The sequence below is a fragment of the Suncus etruscus genome, chromosome 5, assembly GCF_024139225.1.
Source record: "Suncus etruscus isolate mSunEtr1 chromosome 5, mSunEtr1.pri.cur, whole genome shotgun sequence".
Lineage (NCBI taxonomy): Eukaryota > Metazoa > Chordata > Mammalia > Eulipotyphla > Soricidae > Suncus > Suncus etruscus.
The window spans coordinates 15,300,649-15,326,043 of record NC_064852.1 but is presented as its reverse complement, the minus strand read 5'-3'; the positions used below and the strand labels follow the sequence as shown (position 1 = coordinate 15,326,043).

Genomic DNA, 25,395 nt, shown 5'->3' with positions numbered 1-25,395 from the left:
AACTCATGAGGGATTTGAAGAGGAAAAACCATTGCTCCTGATATCTTAGAATCCCCTCCTGGTGTGACAACAGACATGGGGGCCAAATGAACAGACATGGACCAAGAGGAAGTTTGGGGAATAGCCTCACTAATAGGTTGATCACCTGTGAGAAGGGCACTGAGCCTAGTGAATGGAGAAAAGACCATTCCTTTAATAACCGGGGTTGGAGAAATAGACATCTATACTGCAAAGAATCAAGCCAGCACCTTGCCTCTTGCTCTACACCAAAATGAGCTCAAAATGAATCAGATATCAACATGAAAGCTATGTCTATAAAATCTATGAGAAGGAAACAAAGGGACAGCCTCATTACAGTGAGTCTGCCCATGATTTGCTGGCTATAAGATTAAAACTATCTGCAACAAAAGGAAACCACAGACAGACTAGACTTGATGAAATGCAAACCTTTTTGTGGATCAAAGGACATTGTCAAGAGAGTGAAAAGACAATTCACTTAGCACAAAGCCTATGTGCCATCCTACATGGACAGACAAGAGATTCACAGCCACGATTCTATGGAGACTTCCTGATTCAATAACAACCAAGTGGGCTGGGGCTGAGACCACATACATGCTCTTTTCCTGGAACTGCTGAAAACAGAAAAGAAGAAAATAATGGACAAGGGGTTGAGGGGCATTCTGTGGTTGTTTGATTTCCAACAAGGCATGGGCCCTCAGTCATCACTGGGGTATAGCCTGAACATAGTGGGCTCCTGAACATTCCTGGGATGGACTTGGTGGCCTCCAGACATTAGGGCCTGAGCAGTGTCATGTCTCTAGGCCCTTGCATGCAACTGTCTAGTCTAGTTGGCTGAATTGTCAGCAACAGCCCTGGTGTACCCTGAGCACTACTGGGAAAAAAAGGCTTTCCTCTTCCCTCAAAATGGGCAAAGGAGGGGCCGGAGTGAAAGCATAGAAGTAGGCATTTGTCTTGCATGTTGCTGACCCAGGACAAACCACGGTTCAATCCTCGGCATCCCATATGGTCCCCCAAGCCAGGAGCAATTTCTGAGTGCAGTGCCACAAGTAACCCCTGAGTGCCATGGGGTGTGGCCCAAAAACCAAAACAAACAAACAAACAAAATAAAACAAAAGGGAAAAGGACTTGAAATTTCCAAAAGAAGGTATTCAGAAGGCCAGAAAACAGCCACAAAAACGCCCCACATCCTCCAGGCTGGAGTGGTGGCGCAGCAGTAGGGCATTTGCCTTGCATGCGGCTGACCTAGGACGAACTGCAGTTTGATCTCCAGCATCCTATATGGTCCCTCCAGCTAGGAGAAATTTTTGAATACATAGCCAGGAGTAACTCCTGAGTGTCACTGGGTATGGTTCCCCCCCCCCCCAAAAAAAAAAAGCACAACAACAGAAATGCCCCACATCCAGGGCCAGCGAGGTGGCGCTAGAAGTAAGGTGTCTGCCTTGCAAGCGCTAGCCAAGGAAGGACCAAGGTTCGATCCCCCGGCGTCCCATATGGTCCCCCAAGCCAGGGGCAATTTCTGAGCGCTTAGCCAGGAGTAACCCCTGAGCATCAAATGGGTGTGGCCCGAAAAGCCAAAAAAAAAAAAAAAAGAAAAGAAATGCCCACATCCTTATTGTTGGAAGATAAATAAAGTTCAACCAAGTGGTACTTTTTCACACCATCAGGATGCCTATTTTAAAAAAGTGTGTTTGGGGATGGCAAAAGACTTGGGCTAAAATTAAAAAGAACAGGGCCCGGAGAGATAGCACAGCAGCGTTTGCCTTGCAAGCAGCCGATCCAGGACCAAAGGTGGTTGGTTTGAATCCCGGTGTCCCATATGGTCCCCTGTGCCTGCCAGGGGCTATTTCTGAGCAGATAGCCAGGAGTAACCCCTGAGCAACGCGGGTGTGGCTCAAAACAAACAAAAAAAAATTAAAAAGAACATCCTATTGAATGGGAGAAAATGCTGGCACCCAAATATCTGAGAAATGGTCAATGGTCACTATAAAAGACACTCAACAGGGCCTGGAGAGATATCACAGCAGCGTTTGCCTTGCAAGCAGCTGATCCAGGACCAAAGGTGGTTGGTTCGAATCCTGGTGTCCCATATGGTCCCCCGTGCCTGCCAGGAGCTATTTCTGAGCAGACAGCCAGGAGTCACCCCTGAGCAGCGCCAGGTGTGGCCCAAAAACCAAAAAAAAAAAAAAAAAAAAAAAAAAAGACACTCAACAAAGCTCATTAACAGAAAAGCACTAGCTCCATCAGAAAATGGGAAGGGTTGGGACCAGAGTGATAGCACAGTGGTAGGGTATTTGCCTTGCAAATGGATGACCTGGGATTAATTCTTGGCATCCCCTATGATGATCCCCCCTCTCTGAGCCTGCCAGGAGCAATTTCTGAGCACAGAGCCAGGAGTAAGACCTGAGCACTGCCGAGTGTGACCCAAAAACAAAGGGAAGAGAAGTTGAACAGACATTACCATGAAGCATGTCCATATATAGATGACTAATAAGCATATAAAAGTGTTCATCATCACTGTTATCAGGGAAATGGAAATAAAATCAATGAAACAGCATCACACATCAAGAATGACAAACATCAAACAGAATGGAAATGGCCAGTGTTGGTAGAATGTAGTGAAAAAGGAACCTTCACTTTCCAACAAAGGGTTTTAATGCAGATTTTTTTTTTTTGCACTCATAGCTGTTGAATGCTAAATGTAATAGTCTGATCATGACGCTGAATAAATGTGTCTTTTAATAAAACTGTGCTCTGAAGTTGTCTTGGTAAATTTATCCAAACAGTGTGAATTTTTTTTGTTTGTTTTTGGGCCACACCCCATGACCTCAGGGGATACTTGTGGCACTGCACTCAGAAATTGTTCCTGGCTTTGGGGACCATATGGGATGCTGGGGATCGAACCCAGGTCTGTCCTGGGCAGCGTGTACAAGGCAAACACCTGCCACTGTGCTACATCTCCACTTTCCAAAGTTAAAATTCTTTTTGTTTTGGGGGGGGGGTTGGGCCACACCTGTTTGATGCTCAGGGGTTACTCCTGGCTAAGTGCTCAGAAATTGCCCCTGGCTTGGGGGGGACCATATGGGATGCCAGGGGATCCAACCTCGGTCCTTCTTGGCTAGTGCTTGCAAGGCAGACACTTTACCTCTAGTGCCATCTCACCGGCCCCAAAGTTAAATAAATTTATTTATTTATTTATTTATATCCTGGTTGAGTAGAGAAGAAATGGTCTTCAGAAATTGAAATAACCAATTGTGTTACCTTAGAGTTCAACATTAAAAGGGTCACCCAAGCAGAGTAGATGGAGTTTTCATTTGGTTATTAATTATTATACAATATATCCAAACTGAATTATAGTACCAGATAAATATATAAAGTCTGATTCATCCATCATCATGTGTAATCAATACACTATTTAATATCTTCTTGGAAAAAAAAAAGAAGAGGGCTGAAGAGATAGCACAGCGGTAGGACATTTGCCTTGCATGCAGCTGATCCAGGATGGATGGTGGTTCGAATCCATAGCATCCCATATGGTACCCCGTGCCTGCCAGGAGTGATTTCTGAGTGCAGAGCCAGCAGTAGCCCCTGAGTGTCACCGGGTATGACCCACCCAAAAAAATAAATAAAACAAAAAAAAAAGAAAAAAGAAAAAGAAAAAGAAAAAAAAAAGAACCTTAACTAATTATTGGTGAGAATGTCTTTTAATTCAGCCTCTATGAAAACAGTATAAAGACTTCACAAAAATATGAGAGTAGAGGAATTGCCATAAGATTCAGTGATTCTACTTCTTGGCATGAACTCCCCAAACACAAAAACATTAACTCAAAAATATGTATGCAATGCAGGGCAAGAGATATAGTACTGTAAGTCGGGTACTTGCATTGAACGCGTTGACTTGTATTCGATCCCCGACACCCCCCAGCCCAGACAGGAGTGATTCCTGAGTACAGAGCCAGAAATAAGTGCTGAGAACTGCTAGGTGCTATCCAAAAACAAAGATTAAAATAAAAAGATGAAATCCTGCAATTTCTGAACTAGGATGAAACCAGAGAGCATCTTGTTTAGCCAAGTAAGTCAGAGGGAGAAAGACAAAGACAAATACCAGATCAACTCACTCATCTGCAGTATATTGAGAAGTAAAACAAGGGAGTAGATAATAATGAAATGATGATAAACCTTTGGTCTTTGATTACTGAAAAAGATTACCGAGCAGTGGGGGTTGGCAGTAGGAGGAAAGGAAAGGGAGGGGCGAAACTGAAAGTGACACAAAGTCTGGAGTAGAGGGGTTTGGTACTTGGGTGGGGTGACAGTATTAGTAACCTTGTACATAAAAATGTTAAATGTCAATACTATTGTAATCATATGAATTAAGCTATGAAAAAGAACTTTGTAATTTTTACTTTTGTCCTGGGCTTAATTCTGGTTCCACACTCAGGGATCATTTCTGGCACTACATGGGAGATTCTAGGTGGTGCTGGGGATTGAAGCAAGTTGTCCACATGCAAGTCCTTAAGAACCTTAATTCTTTGGCCACACACACACACACAAAAACATGAAGTGTTGTGTTGGTAACAATATAGAGAACTTGGAGTCCTTGATCCTGAGTGGGAACGTAGGTGGTGCAATCACGGCGGAAATATGTGTTGGCGTTCCTCAAAGTTAAAAGGAGAATTCCCATATGCTCTGGCAATTTTGCTTCCAAACAGGTTACCCAAAGGTTTGAAAGTGAGGACTCAAACATACATCTGTATATCAATTTCTTAGCAGCATCCTCCACAATAACTAGAAACTAAGAATTAAGCGTTTGACAATAGGTAAGTGGATAAACCAAATGTAGTATCACACACAGTGGAATGCTACTCAGCCACCAACAGGAATGAAGTTCTGATCTGTGCTGAGACAGGTATGAACCTTGAAAATATGCGTAGTGAAACACACTAGCTGCGAAAGGGCATCATTACATACATCAACTTCCGGGTGGCTTGCTAGGATCAGTGCGTTCACCAAGATGGGAAGGAGAATGCAGACAACCTGGGCTGTAGAGAGGGGTCCAGAGGGTTTGCCCAGCAGGTGCAGGGTTCCTCTGTTAGACCACAAAATGCTGGGAAACCTGCCTAGCCTTGTGAATACACTCAGGGTCCCTGAACCCTGTGCTGAAAACAAGACAGTTCCTGGCTTGTATCAGGGGATGGTAAAATCCCTCAGGTCTGGAATAATGGCCTGTGCAGGGGAACTGGTCTGAAGAGAGGAAAGGGCCAGTGGTGAGTCCCAGAAGGAAGAGTAGCTGGTGGCTGCCCTGTTCAGGGACCCCTAGGGGTGCTTCCTTCTCATCCTTTCTCAAACACTATGTGCTCTCTGCCACTCCCAGGGGCTCCACTGCCAGCTGGGCCTGGTGGGTCAGTGCTAGGACCCACTGACGTGGCAGTGCTCAGGTTCTGTGATGCTAGGAACCATCAGAGTCACCATCAGGTGACTCTGGTGCACTCAGGAGCTATACAGTGCTGGAGATCCAACTCTGTCCCTGTCACACGCAAAGCAAGTGCCCCTGACCTTTATATTATCTCCCTGGACCCATAAATAATTTTAATTCAATAATTCTCTGTTGTTTGTAGGTGGGAGAGAGGGGGAATAACATTTTTCCTGAAGACACCAGAATCAGATTTTACAGAAATCCTTAGATGAAAAGTGGGAGCCCTGATCATTTAATTGTTCTCAGCCATTCCAGCTGGAGTGTGGGTCACTTCTTTCTAGAGAGGATCAGACACCCTGAGAGAAAAGAGATGCTCTACCACTCAGCTTGCCCTTCTCCCGACGGTGAAGGCATAGATCCATGGGAATCCTTGACAATCCCTGAACAAGAAGAAGACAAGAACAAAATAGGGTGAAGGAGAATACGAGGAATGCAAGATTTGAGGTCTAATTTGATATGAAGAGCTGTGCAGAAATAACATTTGCAGCTCTACATGGATGGCAGTGGAAGGAGAACAGTTGTTGCAAGGTGATGAAATTGCACTTAGCACTTTTAGGCATATTTAAATATTGCTTTATATTATTATTTTTTTTTTTTTTTGGTTTTTGGGCCACACCCGGTGACGCTCAGGGGTTACTCCTGGCTATGCGCTCAGAAGTCGCTCCTGGCTTGGGGGACCATATGGGACGCCGGGGGATTGAACCGCGGTCCATCCGAGGCTAGCGCAGTCAAGGCAGGCACCTTACCTTTAGCGCCACCGCCCGGCCCTCTTTATATTATTTTTGAAGCCAATTAGATACACATGAGTTCCAGAGGGAAAACAGGTTTAAGTAGATGAAGACCTTTGGGCATGGGCTGTTGCTGTGATAGTGGATGCTAGCCCCTGCCTGGCATCTTCTATGGTCAAGATCCTTCCTTGCGGGCCTGGAGAGATAGCACAGCGGTGTTTGCCTTGCAAGCAGCCGATCCAGGACCAAAGGTGGTTGGTTTGAATCCCGGTGTCCCTCATGGTCCCCCGTGCCTGCCAGGAGCTATTTCTGAGCAGACAGCCAAGAGTAACACCTGAGCACCGCCGGGTGTGGGAAAAAAAAAAAAAAAAAAAAAAGATCCTTCCTTGTGTGGCTAGGCCTGGCATCTCCAGCTAAGATGTATCAGGCAGCAAATTCTGCACTGACCACTGATCTGTGGATATTGAAGCCAAGGGTGGAGGCTAAACTCTCTGCCTGTGATGACCATTGCTTCCACACCTCCCCAGGATAGAATTCTGAATTCCGGGGTCCCCAGAAGCCTGCCCAATAATCACTGTTCTTGCCCCTGTGGTATCACCTACCCCACAACCCCTCTGCTTATTCAGTGGGGTTGTCCACAGTTTCTTCAGTTCAGGCTCAGTCTGGCAAGTTCAGGTTCTCCTTTGGCTCCCGGGTTTTCCCCACAGCACGATTGGGGCTTACTCCTGTGTCGTGATTCTTTTAGTCTTCACACAAGCTAGATTAAAGAATTCCCCCCATTTTAAAGGTCAGAAGACTGAGGCCAAATAAACTCCAAGATCCCTCAATATCAGAATGGCAGGGACTTCCCTCAAAGACTGAGCTTTTCAGCACCCTTGAAGCTCCCAGAAGTAAACAGAGACCCTGAGTGTAGGAGCTAGACTAGGAGGATTGTCTGGGCCCCTGGGTCTCCCACTATACCCCAGCTACGGGGGAAGAGTGTCTCAAAATATACTGGAGTCTCCTCCATGAATAAAAGCCAGGCTCCTTTGGGAGAGGTGGTGATCTGTATGGTGGGGATGTCTGGTTCTCCCCCCACCCCAGTTGGCACAGATGGAATTCATCTTTTAGGACTTCATTCGTTGGGTGTTTTCTGCTGTCAGACCATCTGGATGGAAACAGGAAATAGGAAAGTACCTGAAGAATAGGGACCAAATCTTTCACTAATTTTCTGTTTTCAGGGATATTTGGCCCAGGGCCAGGCACAGAATTAAGGCTCACAGAAAACTAAATTCCAGTATGATGTCACTGGTATACAATTCTTATATAATAATAATAAATAATAATAATAGTAGTTGTTATTACTATTATTATTTAAATCCTGGAAGAAAGCAGCTTCTGTGAATGGGAGACAACTGGGTTCTGTACACACTGAGGCAAGCCATTCACTTATTTGTAAACACTTAGAGAAAAATTTCATATTTTATCAGTGTTAAAAAATAATGAAGAGAGTTTTTATGATCGTTCTCCCAAAATTTATTCACATTTACAGTAACTGTGAACAAAACAATTACAATTCTGTCTTTAAAAAATAAAGGCTAGTTTCTGCCTTCCTGGTGCCTCTTTTAAGATAAAAGCAGACTATTTTTTTAAAGCAAATTATTTTTAAAAAAATCATAACAGAAGCCCAAATGCCTCTCATTAGGGAAAACGTAGGTTTTTTTCATCCCCGACATCCATGATCTATCACAATTGTTTAGACAGCCCAACCAATATACTGATAACAGGAAAAATATGATCTAATAAATATGCTAACTTAATAGCCAGAGAGCAAAGACATAGGAAATCGGAATATGCATTTTAATCACACTTGAGCGATATTTAGAAACTTTTAGGGAACAATCTGAGAGCCAGAGGCTGCCTGTCTTCATTCATCTATGATTTCATCGTGGAGCCCATTGACAGAGGAAGATGCGAAGCCCTAGAATATTTGTTTTTTAACCAGCTGGAAGACACAGATGAGAAGTGTGTAACAATCAAAACAAACAGATCGAAAGGATCCAGTGAACACAGCCTGCCATGTAGTCTCCCCCTCCAGTCTCGAGCTCCCCGTGAAACATACATAACATACATACAACAAAAGATCGGATGAGCTGGGCGCTCCCCTCAACATGGAAATCAATGGACTGCCACTGAAGAGACAGTACAAACTTACCAGCTCCACAGATCCATAATGCTTCCTACTGAAATCCCCACGTCTACAGCCTAGGTCTTCCGAGACAGAGCTGGAACAAAAATGCTTCATCAGTATGACACATAGCGATCCGGCCACACGCCTCCTGCAAAAAAGCAACTCCCATTTGCAAGCTGGGCTGCTTAGAACAGGTTTGCCCCAACCCCTCACTGCAGGGACACCTCCATGCAGCAAGCATCGGCCTCAGCAGCCATTGCAGAGCCTGGCTTCGGGGGGGAGCCTTGGGAGAGAGGAAAAAAAAAAAAAAAACCCGAGTCATCCCTGGAAGTCTCAGCAATGATTGAATTAAATATTTAGTCATTTGGAATCGATTGAAATTTCCAAGGCTACTGGAGGCTTGTAATTTCGTTTCTGTCTCACCAATGGGGAGAGAGGCCCTGCAGTAAACTTGAGGCAAGGGACCAAGCTGGCAATTATCTTCCATGGAAGAGAACCTCTTTGTCCCCAATCGTCAACATCAAGCCAGCATGGCTTGATGCTATGAAAGGAAAAACCAAAACTTTAAACAGGAGGCAAAGATGCAACTTGGAAATCCTGGTGGGTCCAGCCCCACCCCTTATTCCTCACCCCTCACCCCCTCCCACTTCAATTTATAATACTATGACATTGGGGGGGGGCAAAAAAAGAACCAAGACAAGCAAAATTGAAAATTTAACATCCAAGTATATTGTGTTTTTCACATCCAGAGAGGCAGCTTTCCTTTTCACCTCCCCCACCCTCTGACTTAGATCAGATCAGATGAACCACAGAGGTCTTGAAGAGCAATTAAAATCAGGGCAGAACTGCTGTTGCATTTGCACTAATCCGAATACAGTGATACATTCAACAGACACGGAACAAACCAACTGGTGAGTACCTTCAGGACCCCAGGCTGAGGCAACCGCTGGCGAGCCGTAAAATACAGTCTGAGTAAGTTTTATTCTGATAGGGCATGCAAAGACCACTACTAGGAGACAGAACACAAAATGACAACAGGAATCACAGGCTGACAGACACCGAAGGAAGAGCCGGGATCGCAGCAAAGGAAAGTGCCACCGTACCTTTTCATGCTCTCTTCAGAGCAGGGCTACATTTTCTAAACAATAGCTGGGATGGGGGTCTGGAGCTCCCAGGGAGACGACTCTGGATGAATGAGCTCCAGAGTCGATGGTGCTGCTTCCCCCATTGCTCAGAGATGGCTGAGTTCATCTCCGGGAGGAATTTAACCTTTTGCAGTCCTCACTTCTTGTGACCCAAAGGTGCTATCAAGTAATGGATGCAGCTTGGAAGGGTGTCCCAGATAATACCCAGACTACTTTCCTGCTCCTGAGGGCAGGAATCTCTGCCCAACACCTCTGAAAGAGAGTCAGACTTCCCTCTGTGGCCAGATCGGTCCTTGCTAGCTGTACCTCCCTGTGCATTTTGGAGAATTCCCCCCCCCCCCAGGACCACCCCCAGGGCCCTATAGGGCCAATTTAAGTTTCTCCTGGGTGGCCTCAAGTCTGTGGGCTCCTGGGAGGTGGTGCATGGGAGCAGGGGCAGAGATGGGGGCCTGGTGTGGCTCTGAACGTTGCTTGCCCACACCTGGGTCCAGCTTGGAAGCAGCTGGCCCACCACGCGGGAAAGACACGGGGCTCTCGGGCCTTCTCTGGGCTCTCCATGGGCCCCAGAGAGGACGAGGGATTTTATGACAGAGCCTGGGCCACACATTGGGCATGGAGTTCTAAGACAGAGCCAGGGACCAGAGAGGGCGAGAAGTTCTACAACCAAGAGCCAGGGCCTAACTACCACATCAGAAACAGACATGAAGATAAGGAGGAACCTCAGGGGCTGTTCCCTGGGGAATAGGGACGCCCTGGAAAACAAATATGCAGCCCCTGCCACCAGCCATCCCTTTTCTTCTAGTTATGATCCTTTCATTTGCTGCAGAGATGGTGTGACGGTGTGGCATGGGCAAAGACCAGACCACATTATCTATCTTGGGTGCATTTTGGTTACTGCAGGAGACACTTGGGCTCTGGAGCTGCTCTTTCCTCGACACCCCTTCCTTCTCAGGTGCTCTGGCCCCTGGGTACTCAGCTAGGAGCATATAATGAAGGGGTGACCCAGTGCTCCAAGGGGAACTCGATTCTCCTCCAGGAACCTGGTGTCTGGCCCACTGCCTGGCCCATGTGGCCACTCAGTGAATTCTGTGACACTCAGGAAGGGATCTGCCCATCCTTTGGCTCTCTCACTATCTCCTGTCCGAGAGCAGCTTCAAAAGCATCCAGGGTGATGCCTGCTGCCCTCCGCCCTATGAGTCTTACTTAACCCAACAGTTCACAAAGTTCTCACATGCAAGATAGCTCCTGTGGAGAGTTCACCTACTTCTCTCTTCACTCCAATGTTATCACTGCTCCCAGTCCCTCCAGAGCCGGGACTGGGGTTGGGGGAGGCACATCACCGCACACCACAGGCCCCAAGCCAGCAGAGGACAGCACAGCTCTCTGTCTTGGAAACTGGGCAAAGGGGAACTAGCAGGAGGAGGACAGTGCATCAAGATGGAAAACACCTGGAATTCTAATGCCCACATCGATGACACAAGCAAGAAATAAGTACAGTAACTGCATTAACCATAGAGAGCTGGGAAGACCCATTGAGGAGCTGAGGTGACCTGTTCAGGCCACTGTGTTATCCGAGCTGAGTGCAGTTGGTTTCATGCCATGGGGGCTACTATAGCAACAACCCTAAAACCTGTGTCACAAGCTTTGTAGGCAGCCAAGGGACGCTGTTGGCTGTAGCTAGGAAAAAAGCATCTTAGTGACTTTCATGAGCCAAACCTGTGCTACAACTTACATCTTCAGTCATTTAATACAACCAGGCTCACCCCACCCCCAAGATATTCCAGGGTAAATGGGGGCACATTTATAGGTAAGAGACTGGGAACACACCTGGTAGGACAGTGGGGGTCACTTCCAGGAACAGGTCAGAAGGGGGGCCATGGTAGGAAAAAATATGGAAGATACAGAAGTGGCCAATGGGCCTGCAATGGAGAGGTCTCAGGCCAAGGCCTAGGGGAGGCCAGGCAGAGATAAGGGGATCCCAGCCTGAGCTGAAGGCGCTCCAAGTGAGATTAAAAAAAATAGAGAATGTGGTGGCTTTAGAATAGTAAGAGACTTAGCAAATTGGGAGGGGATAGAAAAGACAGGGTCTACTTTCCAGCCCTGCTCATAAATGTTTCCCAAAAAGGACCTGTTGCCCCCTCATCTCTGCTGCTGGGAGCAGAGCTGGGAGGACCCAGGAGAAAAGCCACAACAGGAAGGTGCCTGGGTCCCCAAATGACTACCCTGAGTCCCCCCAAGGAGCTTCGCTCACTGGGCCGTGCAAGGTGAAGATTGATCCATGAGTTGAAGTCACCAAGACCCAGGGCATATCTCCAACATCAGCTGACTTCATCAGCATCAATACAGCTCTCCGATCAGAGTAGAGAGGGGGTTCAAAATGACCCCCATGCACAGAGCTTGTCAGAGTGTGGGGAGCTAGGTAGGTTCAGCAGATGACACCCTTCCCTTTCCATCTCAACGGCTTCATTCTGAGAAGTGAGTGTCACTGGCACCCAGCCACTCCCCGGGGTTCCAGACTGGCTGCGGCTGCTCGCGTGTGTCAACACAGAGCTGAGTGTCGCAACAGAGGCCTGGAGGAGCCCACAAGCTCAAGCTGTGTAGAATTTGGGCACTGGCAGAAGGCGTTTGCCAGTCGACTCTGCGCCTACCCTCTGCACTGTCACTGGTCCTTCATGCTGGGGTAAAAAGACCCAAGAGTAGCAGAGGCGACACCAAAGAGTCTATTGGGGCCCTAGGGTGGGGCACTTTTCTCAAAAGCAGGTCAAATGCAGGTTCCCTGGTTCAGAGCCATTGGGGTGATTCAGCCAGTATGTGATTTTTCCTGTGTGTGTGTGTGTGTGTGTGTGTGTATCTGTGTGTATGTGTGCGTAATTTTCATGCAGGAAGTGACAACAATGCCTTGAACAGTGCTGCTCTTCCAGAAGCCTCAAAACGTTAGGGAATGCTCTTTCCATTCTGTGCCATGTTGATGAGAAAGGACAATACCTTAGTCAGGTTTTCCATGACTGGGAGGTCATGAGAGGAGAATGATGCTGCAGGGCAGAGTGTGAGGGCACAGTTGTAGACACAGGTGGCTCCCAACCTCCCTGTGCTCTGGTCCCTATGTATGAGAGGTAGGAGGGAGTATGGCCACTTAACAGGGAGAAAGGAGCAGTCAGTGCTTATTCTAGGCATGGTTATCGCAGGAAAACAAAATATGTTGATTCTTTTTTTTTTTTTTTTTTTTTTTTTGGTTTTTGGGCCACACCCGGCGGTGCTCAGGGGTTACTCCTGGCTGTCTACTCAGAAATAACTCCTGGCAGGCACAGGGCACCATATGGGACACAGGGATTCGAACCAACCACCTTTGGTCCTGGATCGGCTGCTTGCAAGGCAAACGCCGCTGTGCTATCTCTTCGGGCCCAATATGTTGATTCTTACTACCACTGTTATTTATTCATTTTTGGGCTCTTGGGCTACCCCAGGTGATGCTCAGGAATTATTCAAACCTGGGGTTGGCCATGTGCAGGCGGACCCTATTCACTGCGCTATCACTCTGGCCCCCTTTTTTGGTTTTTGAGTTATACTCAGGAGCACTCAGGGGTTGTTACTCCTGGTTCTGTGCTCAGAAATTGCTCCCAGAAGGCACAGGGAACCATATGGAATGCTGGAATTCGAACCACTGTCTGTCCTGGATTGGCTGCTTGCAAGGCAGATGCCCTAGAGCTGTGCTATCTCTTTGGGGGCCTCCCAACTGCTCTTTTAATTGATGCAAATTTTAATCCACTTGACAAAAAGAGCCTGGGAGCAGAGCAGAGTGATAGCACAGCAGTCAGGCATTTGCCTTTCACGCGGCAGATCTGGGAAAGAATGGGTTCAATCCCTGGCATCCCATATGGTCCCTTGAGTTTGCCAGGAGCAATTTATGAGTGTAGAACCAGGAGTAACCCTTGAGCTATGCTGGGTGTGGCCCCAAAACAAAAATAAAACAAAAAAGAGCCCTGGGAAGTGATTTCACAATACCCTATCACAAACTTCAGTTCTTTTCAATGTTTATATGGGTCACCACTGATAGTACTCAGGGGAGCATGTGGAGCTGGAGCAACTTGGGATCTTGCACATCCTAGGCACATGTGCTGCCATGTGAGTTCTCTCCACAGCCCCAATTCCCTGTTTTTAGGGTCACATGTGGTAATGTTCATGTCTTAAGGGAAAGGGATCATTCCTGGTGGGACTTAGGGGACTGACTATTCTAAGGTGCCAAAGATTAAATCCGGTTGAATGAGTATAGTGCCTATCTGCTATACTATTTCCCAGGACCCCCAAATACCTAAAAAGTTTAATGAGATGCATTTTCTGGCCCTACCACAGAAAGGAAAGGGAGTCTGTGCCACAGTGGGCAGGATACACAGCCTCGACATTTCCTTTATAGTCCCCTCCAGTGGTCTCATCTCTCCTAGAAGGGGATTAGGGGTCCCCCTAACAAGACATAGGTAGCAATGAACTCGAGCGTCCAACCACACCTCATTACCACAGTGTAGGCTCTAAATATAAAACCTTCTGTTTTAGCAAATGAATGCGTGAGGATGCTGGATCACGCTTGGCAAGCCTGAAACAGCTGAAGGCCTTCATGTGAAATCTCTAAATAGGGGCTGCGATGACAGCAAATATTTTGAGCTCTACACAGAGGAAAGGAAAAAGAATCCTAGGAAAGAAGTCAGGCTGTCAGAGAGCAGAACAAGTCCCACCAAAGAGGCCAAGTTTGGGAATTTGTTTGCTTTATATTTTTGTTTTGCCTTTTTTTTTTTTTTTTGTTTTTGAAGGGGGCACACCTAGCTGTGCTCAGGGCTTACTCCTGACTCTGGTGGTGCTCAAGGGACAAATGAGGTGCCTGAAATCAAATCAGCTACTTGCAAGGTAAGTATCCTACCCACTGTACTATCTTGTTAGGCCCCTTAAGTTAGGGAATCTGACACTAACCACTACTCAGCCCACCAAGAGAATAGTGAGTGATCCCAATGACCAACCAGACCCTGCTGATGCAGGCCTCAGCCATTCACAGCCCCAGTGGAGGCTCAGTTACCGAGGGACTGGACCCACCTCCTGGACCCTTAGAGGATTCATGAGAAGGCCTGGCAGCTCTCAGAAGCCAGAACATCAGTGAGCAGCAGTGTTCAGAGTTACAGACTCTGGAATGAAGCCTCAGTCTCCTTGGGAAACAGATGGCAAAAGATGGAAGGGAGACTCCTTTTTTGAGGGGTAGCAAGGCTGAAAAAATGAGGCAGATCTGGGCAAGGGAAAGCCCAGTTCCTGAGAACTGAAGCTCCTGAGAACAGGAACTAGAACCACTTATGGGCAACCAAGGACCAACTGTCCTTCCTGAAGATAAGTGGCACGGAGAGCAGAGATGCCAGTGTGCCTGCCATGCAAGTGTGGCGAGTTTTCTGTCTTATTTCAATGCAGAAAGAGGAAAGCAAACTGGAAGGTTTCAGAAGGTGTGGCACCACGAGACCAGAGGCCCTTGGTCTTGAGCTCTCAGCTGGCAGCTTTCTTGTCCCCTACTGTCCCCTTATCCCCTTCTGGAAGTACAGGAGCACATGTTTCTGGCACTAGCATCTCCAGGCCTTTTCTTGGTGAGATCTTTCAAGTCTGGAGTAGCTTGGCCTGTCTGGCTGCTTCTGGATACCAGCTCCATGATGAGCTATGCTAATTCAGGGGATTCAGAGAGGGTGTTTCTTTATCTGTTACATTGGATACAGTTATAGGTCCTGGAGGGGATTGCTCAGCATAGCCCCCATCCCAGGCTGCCCAACCATTGCAAACATGGCATCACCAAGCCCTGGGGGTCATACATGGGGTCATACATACATGGTGCCTGGGGTCAGAGCAGGTTGCCCCACATATTTACTGAATGAACAAATCTTGTCTAAATGAATTAATGAATGATTATGGTTTCTGGAATTCATGATGGATTCCAAACATAATGGATTCCGACCCTCCTCCTTTCTATCCCTTCCTGCCATTCATCTTTTTACTTCTTTTGGGACCCTACCCAGTGGTGCTTAGTAATTTCTCCTGACTCCGTGCTCAGGGTTCACTGTTAGAGGGGGTCAGGGATTCTAATTGGTTCTGGGATTGCACTGGAGTTGGGCATATGCAAGCCAAGCGCCTTAACCCCTGTGTGATTTTCTCTGACTCCAAATAAATTTCTTTTAATTAATTTTTGGGAGGGAGGGAGACTGGGACAAAACCCAGAAATACACAAGGGCTATTTCTGACTCTGCTCAGGAATGGCAGTGTTTGGGGAACTACATTCAGTGTTGGGGATCAAACATGTGCAAGGAAAGCACATAGATTCCTTTAAAAAGCTGCACTGGAGAATCAACACAATTCCCTGCAACAGCACTGGGAATCAAATACCCTCTGGGGAGTGCCTAATACCACCCTGGCACCAACTTGCACCAACTTGCACCAAGTTGATACAACGCCCTGAAGACAAGGAAACAGCAACAAGTAGATCTAAGAGCAGGTTGACCAATCTCACCACCTAATGGAAAGATAAAATTAGAAGACACTAAATCAGTGCCGGAGAAATAGTGCAAGGTAGGCATGTGCCTTGCATGCTGCTGACCCAGGGAGGGACCTGGTTTGATTCTCAGCATCCCATATGGTCCCCCAGCTTGCCAGGGGCGATTTTTGAGTGCAGAGCCAAGAATGACCACTGAGCACCATTGGGTGTGGCCCAAAAACCAATCAATCAATAAAGTTTTAAAAAAAGAAGACACTAGTCCTTGATATGCACAAATATCAAGATTACTAATTATAGAAGACTAACTTTGACAACCCAACTGGGCAGAACTTTTCCTGGGTCCAATAAGAAAGACCCTAAATTCAGCCTAGGATTTAAACAAAAACCAAGATCTCTAATTCCAGAGGTCTGACTTTGACAACTACAACTGAGCAGAACTTTTGGAACCATAAGGAAAGGCTATATCCTAGGCTTTGTCCTAAAATCTGTGCAGAAACCACAATCACTAATTACCAAAAACTGACTACAACAACTGTGACAGAGCAGAACTTCTAGAACCATAAGAAAGACTCTATCCTAGACTTCATCCTATGACCTGTGCAAATGCCAAGATCCCTCATTACAGAGAACTGATTTTGTCAGCCACAACCAAGCAGAACATTTCCTGGCACTATAAAAAAGATTTTGGGGTTCGATAATGAGCATATCTGGAGCCTGTAGTTGTTCTCATGACCATATGCATCAAGAGTAGAGAAACCCTGTATCTCTTAGGCAAGGGAATTCCCTTTCAAATTTCCCCAATTCTTACTGTGCCTATGCAAAAAAATAAAAAATAAAAAGGCACAAAACCTCGCCACACCAGCCCTCCTCTTTTTATTTTCTATTTTGTGTTATTGTTTAGTAGATGTTTATTGTGGCTGTTGGGTATTTTATTGTTGCTTCTTTGTTTTTTCTCTTTATCCCCCTTTTTCTTCTTTTAAATTGATATTGATATTCCTAGATGGATTCCTCCCACCTTTTTTCTTTTTTTTTTTCCCCAACAGAACCACAGAACTTGTTCTGCCTCATAAATTAAGGGGAAAAAAATAAAGTGGATGGTACCAGGAGCAAACAGTCACATGAACATTGAGTGGAAATAAATAATGATCAGGCCTAAATACGAAACCCAGAGTCAACAACAATACAATCAAGATCTACAACAAGTTATATACAAAGGGGACCAGTTGCACTAGCAGTCCAGGGAGCAGTCCAGTGCCCTACCCGCTGTGCTATCGCTCCAGCCCTCCAGTCTTTTTTATTTTTTTGGTTTTTGGGTCACACCCGGCATTGCTCAGGGGTTACTCCTGGCTGTCTGCTCAGAAATAGCTCCTGGCAGGCACGGGGGACCATATGGGACACCGGGATTCGAACCAACCACCTTTGGTCCTGGATCGGCTGCTTGCAAGGCAAACGCTGCTGTGCTATCTCTTCGGGCCCCCTCCAGTCTTTTTTAACCCCTTTTGAACTGCCACATAGTATTATCAGATAGTGATGTCCCCTTTGTTTCCAGGGGACAAAGGAGGGAAGTATGGCATGGGTACTGGGAACAGGGGTGAATGAGGTCAACACTGGTGGTGGGGAATTGCCCTAATTAACTGTCACTATGTACCTTAAATATAACTGTGAGGGGGCCGGAGAGATAGCATGGAGGTAAGGCGTTTGCCTTTCATGCAGGAGGTCATCGGTTTGAATCCCGGCGCCCCATATGGTCCCCCGTGCCTGCCAGGAGAAATTTCTGAGCCTGGAGCCAGGAATAACCCCTGAGCACTGCCGGGTGTGACCCAAAAACCACACACACACACACACACACACACACACACACACACAAAATATATATATATATATATATAATAAAATAAATATATATATATAAAACTGTGAAAGAATTCACGAGTCGCAATAAAAATTATTAAAAAATAAAAAGAGCTGTACCAGAGAGGGTCAGGGTGATAATACAGCTGACAGGGCACTTGCTTTGCATGTGGAAGACATGGGTTCAATCTCCAGCATCCCGTATGGTCCCACAAGGAATTACCAGAAGTAATTCCAGAGTGCAGTGCCAGGAGTAAGCCATGAGCAGCCCTAGGTACATTCCCCCAAACAAAAACAAAACAAAATAAAAGCTCCACTGAAGTTGAAATTCTTTCACTTGTTTAACAAATGATGAATTTCAGAGTATCTGTGAAGTACAAGCATCAGGAGGGCTGGTGCTAAAGCTGAGGGGTGTAGTCCCACACTCAGAGCATGCTCAGTCTAGAGGGAAAGAGGAAACAAAGGGGACATCACTATCTGATAAATCCTCTGAGGCAGTTCAAAAGGGGTTAAAAAAGACTGGAGGGCTGCAGCAATAGTACAGCGGGTAGGGCACTTGACTTGAATGAAACCAACCTGGGGATTTGATCCCCAGCATCTCAGATGGTTTCCTGAGCCTGCCAGGAGTGATTTCTGAGTGCAGAGCCAGGAGAAACCCAGGTGTGGCCCCCAAACAAAATAAACAGACAGAAAGATTAAGAGAGAGAAGATTGGGAGGTAGTGCATTTCCCAACTTTGACCCATACTACAAAGCTATAATCAAAATGGCACAATACTGGGATACTATTGATCTACAGGCCAGTAGAACATAATTGAGATTCTTGAGTTAAACCCTCAGATTTATGGACAGTCAATCCATTAAAAAAAAAAGGGGGAGCAAAGAAAAATATCTTTAACAAATGGTGTAGGTAAATTGCATAGCCACATGTTAAAGAAAGAAAACGGAATCAGTACCACATACCACTCACAAAAGTAAACTCAAAGTAGATTAAAGACCCTGGGATGAGACAAGAATCCATAAATACCCTGAACAAACATGAGAACTCTCCAGGAACCTGGCGGCAGAGGAGTCTGCAGTGACATAACCATAGCAGAAATAAACAAACAGGACTACATCAAATTGAAAAGATTCTGCACAGCAAAAGAAACTCAAGCCATATGGGCTACAGTGATAGTACAGCAGGGAGGACACTTGCCTGTACATGGACAACCCAGGTTTGGTCCTCAGCAACCCATTTGGTCTTCTGTGCCCACCAGAAGTGATCCCTGAGTTCAGAGTGAGGAGTAACCCTGGAGCAAAGTCAGATGTGGCTCCAAGACAAATAGCAAAAGCAAAAGAAACCTAAGCTATAATTAAAAAGACATTCTAGGGGCCAGAGAGATAGTACAGCAGGTAGGGTGCTTTGATTTGTACACAGCTGACCCAAATTTGATCCCTAGAAACTAGTATGGTCTCACAAACCCTGCCAGGAGTGATCCCTAAGCACAAAGCCAGGAGTAAGCCCTGAGCACCACCAGGTGTGTCCCTAAAACTCAAACCAACCAAACAAAAAAAGACACTCTACTAAATAAAATATTTGCTTTCAATAATTGAACATAAAGGGTTGATACTCAAGATATATAAAGCACTCACAAAACTCCCCTAATGGGCCGGAGTGATAACACAGTGGTAGGACATTTGCCTTGCTATGCAATCTACCAGGCCTTGATCCTCAGCATCCTATATGGTCCCCTGAGCCTTCCAGGAGAGATTTCTGAACACAGAGCCAGAAGTAACCCTCAAGTACTGCTGGGTGTGGCCCAAAACAACAACAACAACAAAAATCAACAAGAAAACATCCAACAATCCCATTTACTACTGGGGTGAGGAGATAAACACTTTCACAAAGAAGATAGATGGATGACAAATAGGTATATGTAAAAAGTGCTCTCTATCACTTATGATGGGGGAAGTGCAAATTAAAACAACACTGAGATAACCATCTCATGTCAGTGAGAATGGCATGTATCTAATAATCAGGAAGCAACCAGTGTTGGCAGGACAATGGTGAGAAAGGAGCCCTCAATCACTGCTGTTGGGAATGGCATCAAGTTTAGCTCCTGTAGAAAGAAACATGGAGATCTCTCCCAAAAACAAGACTACAACTCCCAGAATACCTGTGCTTAAGCACCTGGCATCTATCCCTCAGAAACAAAAAAGTTAATTTGAAAGGATATATGCATACCTACATTCACTGTCACACTTAGTACAATTGCTAAAATATGGAAACAACCCACATGCCTAAACATGAATCATGAGGTATGGCATATATACAAACACTAAAAAACAATGCAGCTCTAAGAAAGGGAGGAAGGACAAAATCAGGCAACTGGCAGCAACATGGATGGAGCTAGAGGGTAACACACTGAGTGAAACTGGTCAGCAGAAAAGGGGAGGAGAGAGAATGATCTCCCATGGGTGGACTTAAAGATATATGGTGAAGCACTAACAAAGGACCAAAGGCAACACAATGAGAGAACTGACCCACACAACTGAATTAGGCAGGGGTTTGGAAGGGAGGAAGTTGGGGTCCTTGGGGAAGGAAATGGGTACACTGATGGTGGGTGTGTTGCTGGAACGATGTATATGACAAATCATCAATAACAGTATTATAAATTATAGAAATTCAATCAAGAAAGTATTTTTAATAATCAGGAGATGCAAATCAAAACAACAATGAGGTACTATCTCATGCCACAAAGACTGGCACACATCACAAAGATCAAGAACAATAAGTGCTGGCGGGGATGAGGAGAGAAAGGAACTCTCATTCACTACTGGTGGGAATGCTGTCTAGTTCAGCCCTTATGGAAAACAATATGGAGATTCCTAAAAAACTGGAAACTGAGCTCCCATATGATCCAGCTATACCACTCCTAAGAACACAAAAATGAAATACAAAAATCCCTTCCTCACACCTATATTCATCACAGCACTATTTACAATAGCCACACTTTGGAAACAACCAAGATGCCCTTCAGCAGATGAATGGCTAAAGAAACTATGGTACATATACACAATGGAATATTGTGCAGCATCAGGAGATATGAAGTCATGAAATTTTGCTAGACATGGATGGACATGGAAACTATTATGCTGAGTGAAATAAGTCAAAGGGAGAGAGACACACACACATACACAGAATAGTCTCATTTATCTATGGATTTTAAGAAAAATAAAAGACATTATTGTAATAATGCCCAGAGATGAGGGCCGGAAGGACCAGCTCATGATATGAAGCTCACCTCAAGAAAGGAGAGTGCAGTTAGAATACTAACAACTACCATGACAATGTTAATGAGTGAGAGAAGTAGAATGCCTGTCTCGAATACAGGCAGGGGTTGTGGGTGGAGGAGTATGGGGAGCATTGGTGGTGGGAAGGTTGCACTGGTGACATAAACCCAACTAATCACAGTGTTTAAATAAAGATTAAAAAAAGGGGGCTGGCGCGGTGGCGCTAGAGGTAAGGTGTCTGCCTTCGATCCCCCAGCGTACCATAAGGTCCCCCAAGCCAGGAGCGACTTCTGACTTCTGAGTACATAGCCAGGAGTAACCCCTGAGTGTCACCGGGTGTGGCCCAGAAACCAAAAAAAAGAAAAGAAAAGAAATTATATAGTATATGTTGGGGCTGAAGTGATAGTACAGCAGGTAGAGAGGACATTTGCCACACACACATGGCCAACATGGGTTTGACCTCTGGCATTCTATATGGTCCCCTGGGCCATGCTAAGAATAATTCCTGAGTGCAGAGCAAGGAGTAAGCCTTGAGCACTGCCGGGTTTGGCTCCCTCCCTCACCCCCTCTCTCTATATGTATATATGTGTATATACATATATATACACACACTGTATTTTTCGCACCATAAGACGCACTGCCTCCCACAAAAGTGCATTTTTTTTTTTTTTGGTTTTTGGGCCACATCTGGCGGTGCTCAGGGGTTATTCCTGGCTATCTGCTCAGAAATAGCTCCTGGCAGGCACGGGGGACCATATGGGACACCGGGATTCGAACCAACCACCTCTGGTCCTGGATCGGCTGCTTGCAAGGCAAACGCCGCTGTGCTATCTCTCCGGGCCCCCAAAAGTGCATCTTATGGAGCAAATACTGCCTGGAGCTGAAGCCGGAGTGCAGGGGAGAAGATAATCTAAACACTATGTGTGTCTTATGGTCAGGTGCGTCTTATAGAACAAAAAATACAATATACAGTATACACATACAAATATACTATGTGGCACAACATGTTGAGGGGAGCAAATCAGCTAAACAGTAAAACACATCTTTGAGGGCCGGAGCAGTGGCACAGCGGTAGGGTGTTTGCCTTGCACGCAGTTGACCTAGGTCAGACCGAGGTCGATCCCCTGGCGTCCTCTATGGTCCCCCAAGCCAGGAGCGATTTCAGAGCGCATAGCCAGGAGTAACCCCTGAGCGTCACCAGGTATGGCCCAAAAACACAAACAAAACCATAAACAAAAAGCCAAGAAACAAAAACAGCATCTTTGAGGGGTCAGAAAGATAGCGGAGGAGTTAAGGTTTTGCATGGAGTCAGCAGCAAGCCCAGCAGGCTGAGAAGCACTAGGAGGAGTTCCAGGCTTCCTGAGTGCTACTTGGGAGTGACCCCTAACGCCCCAGCCCTTTTGAGCCCCTTTTTCTAGTGGTGGGCATATGAAAATCAGGCAAGATGTACATTCCTGTACCTGTAAACTACCAGCACCAAGGCTGTGATTCCTGCCAATGTGTCTGTGCCTCTCCCCTCCCTCCACACTAGGAGAGTTTAACCATGGTCTCTCTGGGCTGTTGAAGCCAAGACAGTGGGGCTTTTCCAGCTCTTTTCCAGCAGAATCTGCTGGGGAAATTCAGCTGACAGGACATCTAGAGGCTGGGAAACTCGAGAGAGTTACTGGGAAGCCTGGAGGCAGGAAGCCAGGAGTAAACAGATGCTGTGGGGTTTCCCTGCACTGCACCTGCACATGGTTTTTCTGTGGGGAAATCCCTCCAACGTCTGTCTCCCCCAGGTGCTCCCAGATCTCTGGAGCCTGGGAACACACCCTTAGAGAGCCAGAAGGTACTGTGGTGTAAAACCTGGGTAGCTGATCTCAGTAGACTCCAAAGTCCTTCCGCTACTTGGCATGGGTGTCAGAAGAGAGATGGTGAGAAATTCAAAGGCCTGGAGCATCTCCGCTCCAGACCCAAGGAAACAGATCCAGAATTTTAACAAGATCCCTGAGGCATCCTGTGTATTTTGTCATTTGCAAAGCGCTGACTCTAGACCTTGGTTGTCAAACTCAACTGTCGATCCAAATCACCTGGATTTTTTTCCCCTGCTCCGTTTTATTATGAAGTGTGTCAAGACACAGAAGAAGAATATAATGGAAGTTACAGCTACACTTGACATTCCTGTGCTCCTCTCTGTTCCCATGTCCCTCCATCCCTAAACAGTCTGGCTGATTCTTCCTTCTCATTGATTCCTGCACTGTGTACAAACCAACAGTCTACATGTGTAGTTAGCATGCTTTGAACTTCAGTGACATGTAGGGCTTGGGGAGACAGTATAGGGGATGGGGCATGCGTGCAGGACCCAGTCAGTCTCTAGCACCACCAGGCCCCTGAGCACTCCCAGATGTGGCTCTGGCGTCCCCAAGTATTGCCAAGGGTATCCTAATAGTTCTCAACATCAAAGGGCGCTTGACCAATGCTATATCCGTGGGCCCTAGCATCAAATTGTTTCATTTGACCTGAACACTGCTTGGATCACCTCTGCAAAAAGTAAATTCATTTTGGCACCCTAAATACTGTGTCGTGTACCTCTTCATCCCACTTACTTGCAAGGCTGAACAATCTGTTCGAGACTTGTACCTATTGATACCCCCTCCTTCCAAGTCCCCCACTACCCTGCAGGGTAACACCCCGCTGTGCCAAAGTTCTCTGACTTGATATTTTGATGTTTCAAATGTTTCTAAGGAGTGATATAATTTTACTTGGGGGTCTTGGGGCTATCTTCAGAGGTGCTTAGAAGGTAATTCTGGGTTCTATGCTCAGGAGAGACCCCTGATGGTACTGGGGGACCAAATGTGATGCTCTTCAACCCTTTTCCGATACTTATTATTATTATTATTACTATTGGCCCATTTCCAGCAACACTCAGGAGTTACTCCTGGCTCCTTGCTCAGAAATCACTCCTGGCCAGCTCAGACCATATTGGATGCCAGAGATCAAACCCAAGTCAGTCACATGCAAGGCAAATATCCTACCTGCTGTGCTCCTGCTCCAGCCCCCTGCAATACTTATTTAATGATCTATTTTGGTTTTTGGACAACACCCAATGATATCTAGGCCTCATTCCTAGTTCTGCACACAGAAATTACACAGTACTTAGAGGACTGTACAGGATGCTGGGGGTTAAAAAATAGGTCAGTCATATGCAAGGCAAGCACCCTATCCACTCTACTATGGCTCCAGAACCTCCCTACCTCATTTTCAATTTTTAATTTTGGTTTTTGGGCCACACCCAATGGTGCTCAAGGATTACTCCTGGCTCTGCACTCAGAAATTGCTCCTGGTAGGCTCGGGGAACTATATGAAATGCTGGGATTGAACCTGGGTCAGCCACATGCAAGGCAAATGCCCTACCTGCTGTGCTCTCACTCCAGTCTCTCATTTTCTTTTCTTTTTTTTTTTTTTTGCTACACCCATTTGATGCTCAGGGGTTACTCCTGGCTAAGTGCTCAGAAATTGCCCCTTGACTGTGGGATGCTGGGAATCGCAGTCCTTCCTTGGCTAGCGCTTGCAAGGCAGACACCTTACCTCTAGCGCCACCTCTCTGGCTTCCAGTCTCTCATTTTCAATTTATTTATTTATTTATTTATTTATTTATTTTGGTCTTTGGATCACACCCAGCAGCTGGCTCTATGCTCAGGGGACCAGATGGGATGCCGGGATTTGAACCACTGACCTTCTGCATGAAAGGCAAACACCTTACCTCCATGCTATCTCTCTGGCCCCTTATTTTATTTTATTTTATTTGTTTTGTTTTTTTGGTCACACCAGGCAGTGCTCAAGGGTTATTCCTGGCTCTGAGCTCAGAAGTTGCTCCTGGCAGGCTCAGGGGACCAATGGGATGCTGGGGTCCATCCTGTGTTGGCTGCATGCAAGGCAAATGCCTTTACTGCTCTGCTATACCTCCAGCCCCTCATTTTCAAATTTTAAATGGCTGGCATGATCCTCTTTCTGCTCCTCTCCTTGTGTGGCTGCATCTCTAGGGAATACACTCAGGCCGGGAGCAAAAGGAAGTGTGTGGCCATGTGCTGGGTGTTTTATTTTGGCCACGTTGTTGCTGAAAAGAATGAACCACACAACTGCTAGCAAGAATGAAGTGATTCACTCTCCCAGGGGCAGGGGGAGCTGTGAGCACTGCATTCCAGCCAACACTTGGTAGTGTTAGTAGCTGGTGTTTGTCAGCTTGGGG

The 25,395-nt window shown here is 46.2% G+C and overlaps 1 protein-coding gene across 2 annotated transcripts in view; it reads right to left on the bottom strand.

Moving 5' to 3' along the window:
• The window catches only part of GARNL3 (GTPase activating Rap/RanGAP domain like 3), a 131,411-nt gene that overhangs the window by 82,390 nt on the left and 23,626 nt on the right, over nucleotides 1-25,395 (bottom strand). The window contains exons 1-2 of one of the 2 annotated variants that reach the window (XM_049774131.1): nucleotides 9,493-9,515; nucleotides 8,414-8,483 (exon numbers count right to left, since the gene is read on the bottom strand). In XM_049774131.1, coding sequence (XP_049630088.1) covers nucleotides 8,414-8,483; nucleotides 9,493-9,500 — 78 coding nt within the window. In that variant the 5' untranslated portion in view covers nucleotides 9,501-9,515. Of the gene's footprint in view, nucleotides 1-8,413; nucleotides 8,484-9,492; nucleotides 9,516-25,395 lie in introns of those variants that run through there. The other variant, XM_049774130.1, reaches the window with a different exon arrangement.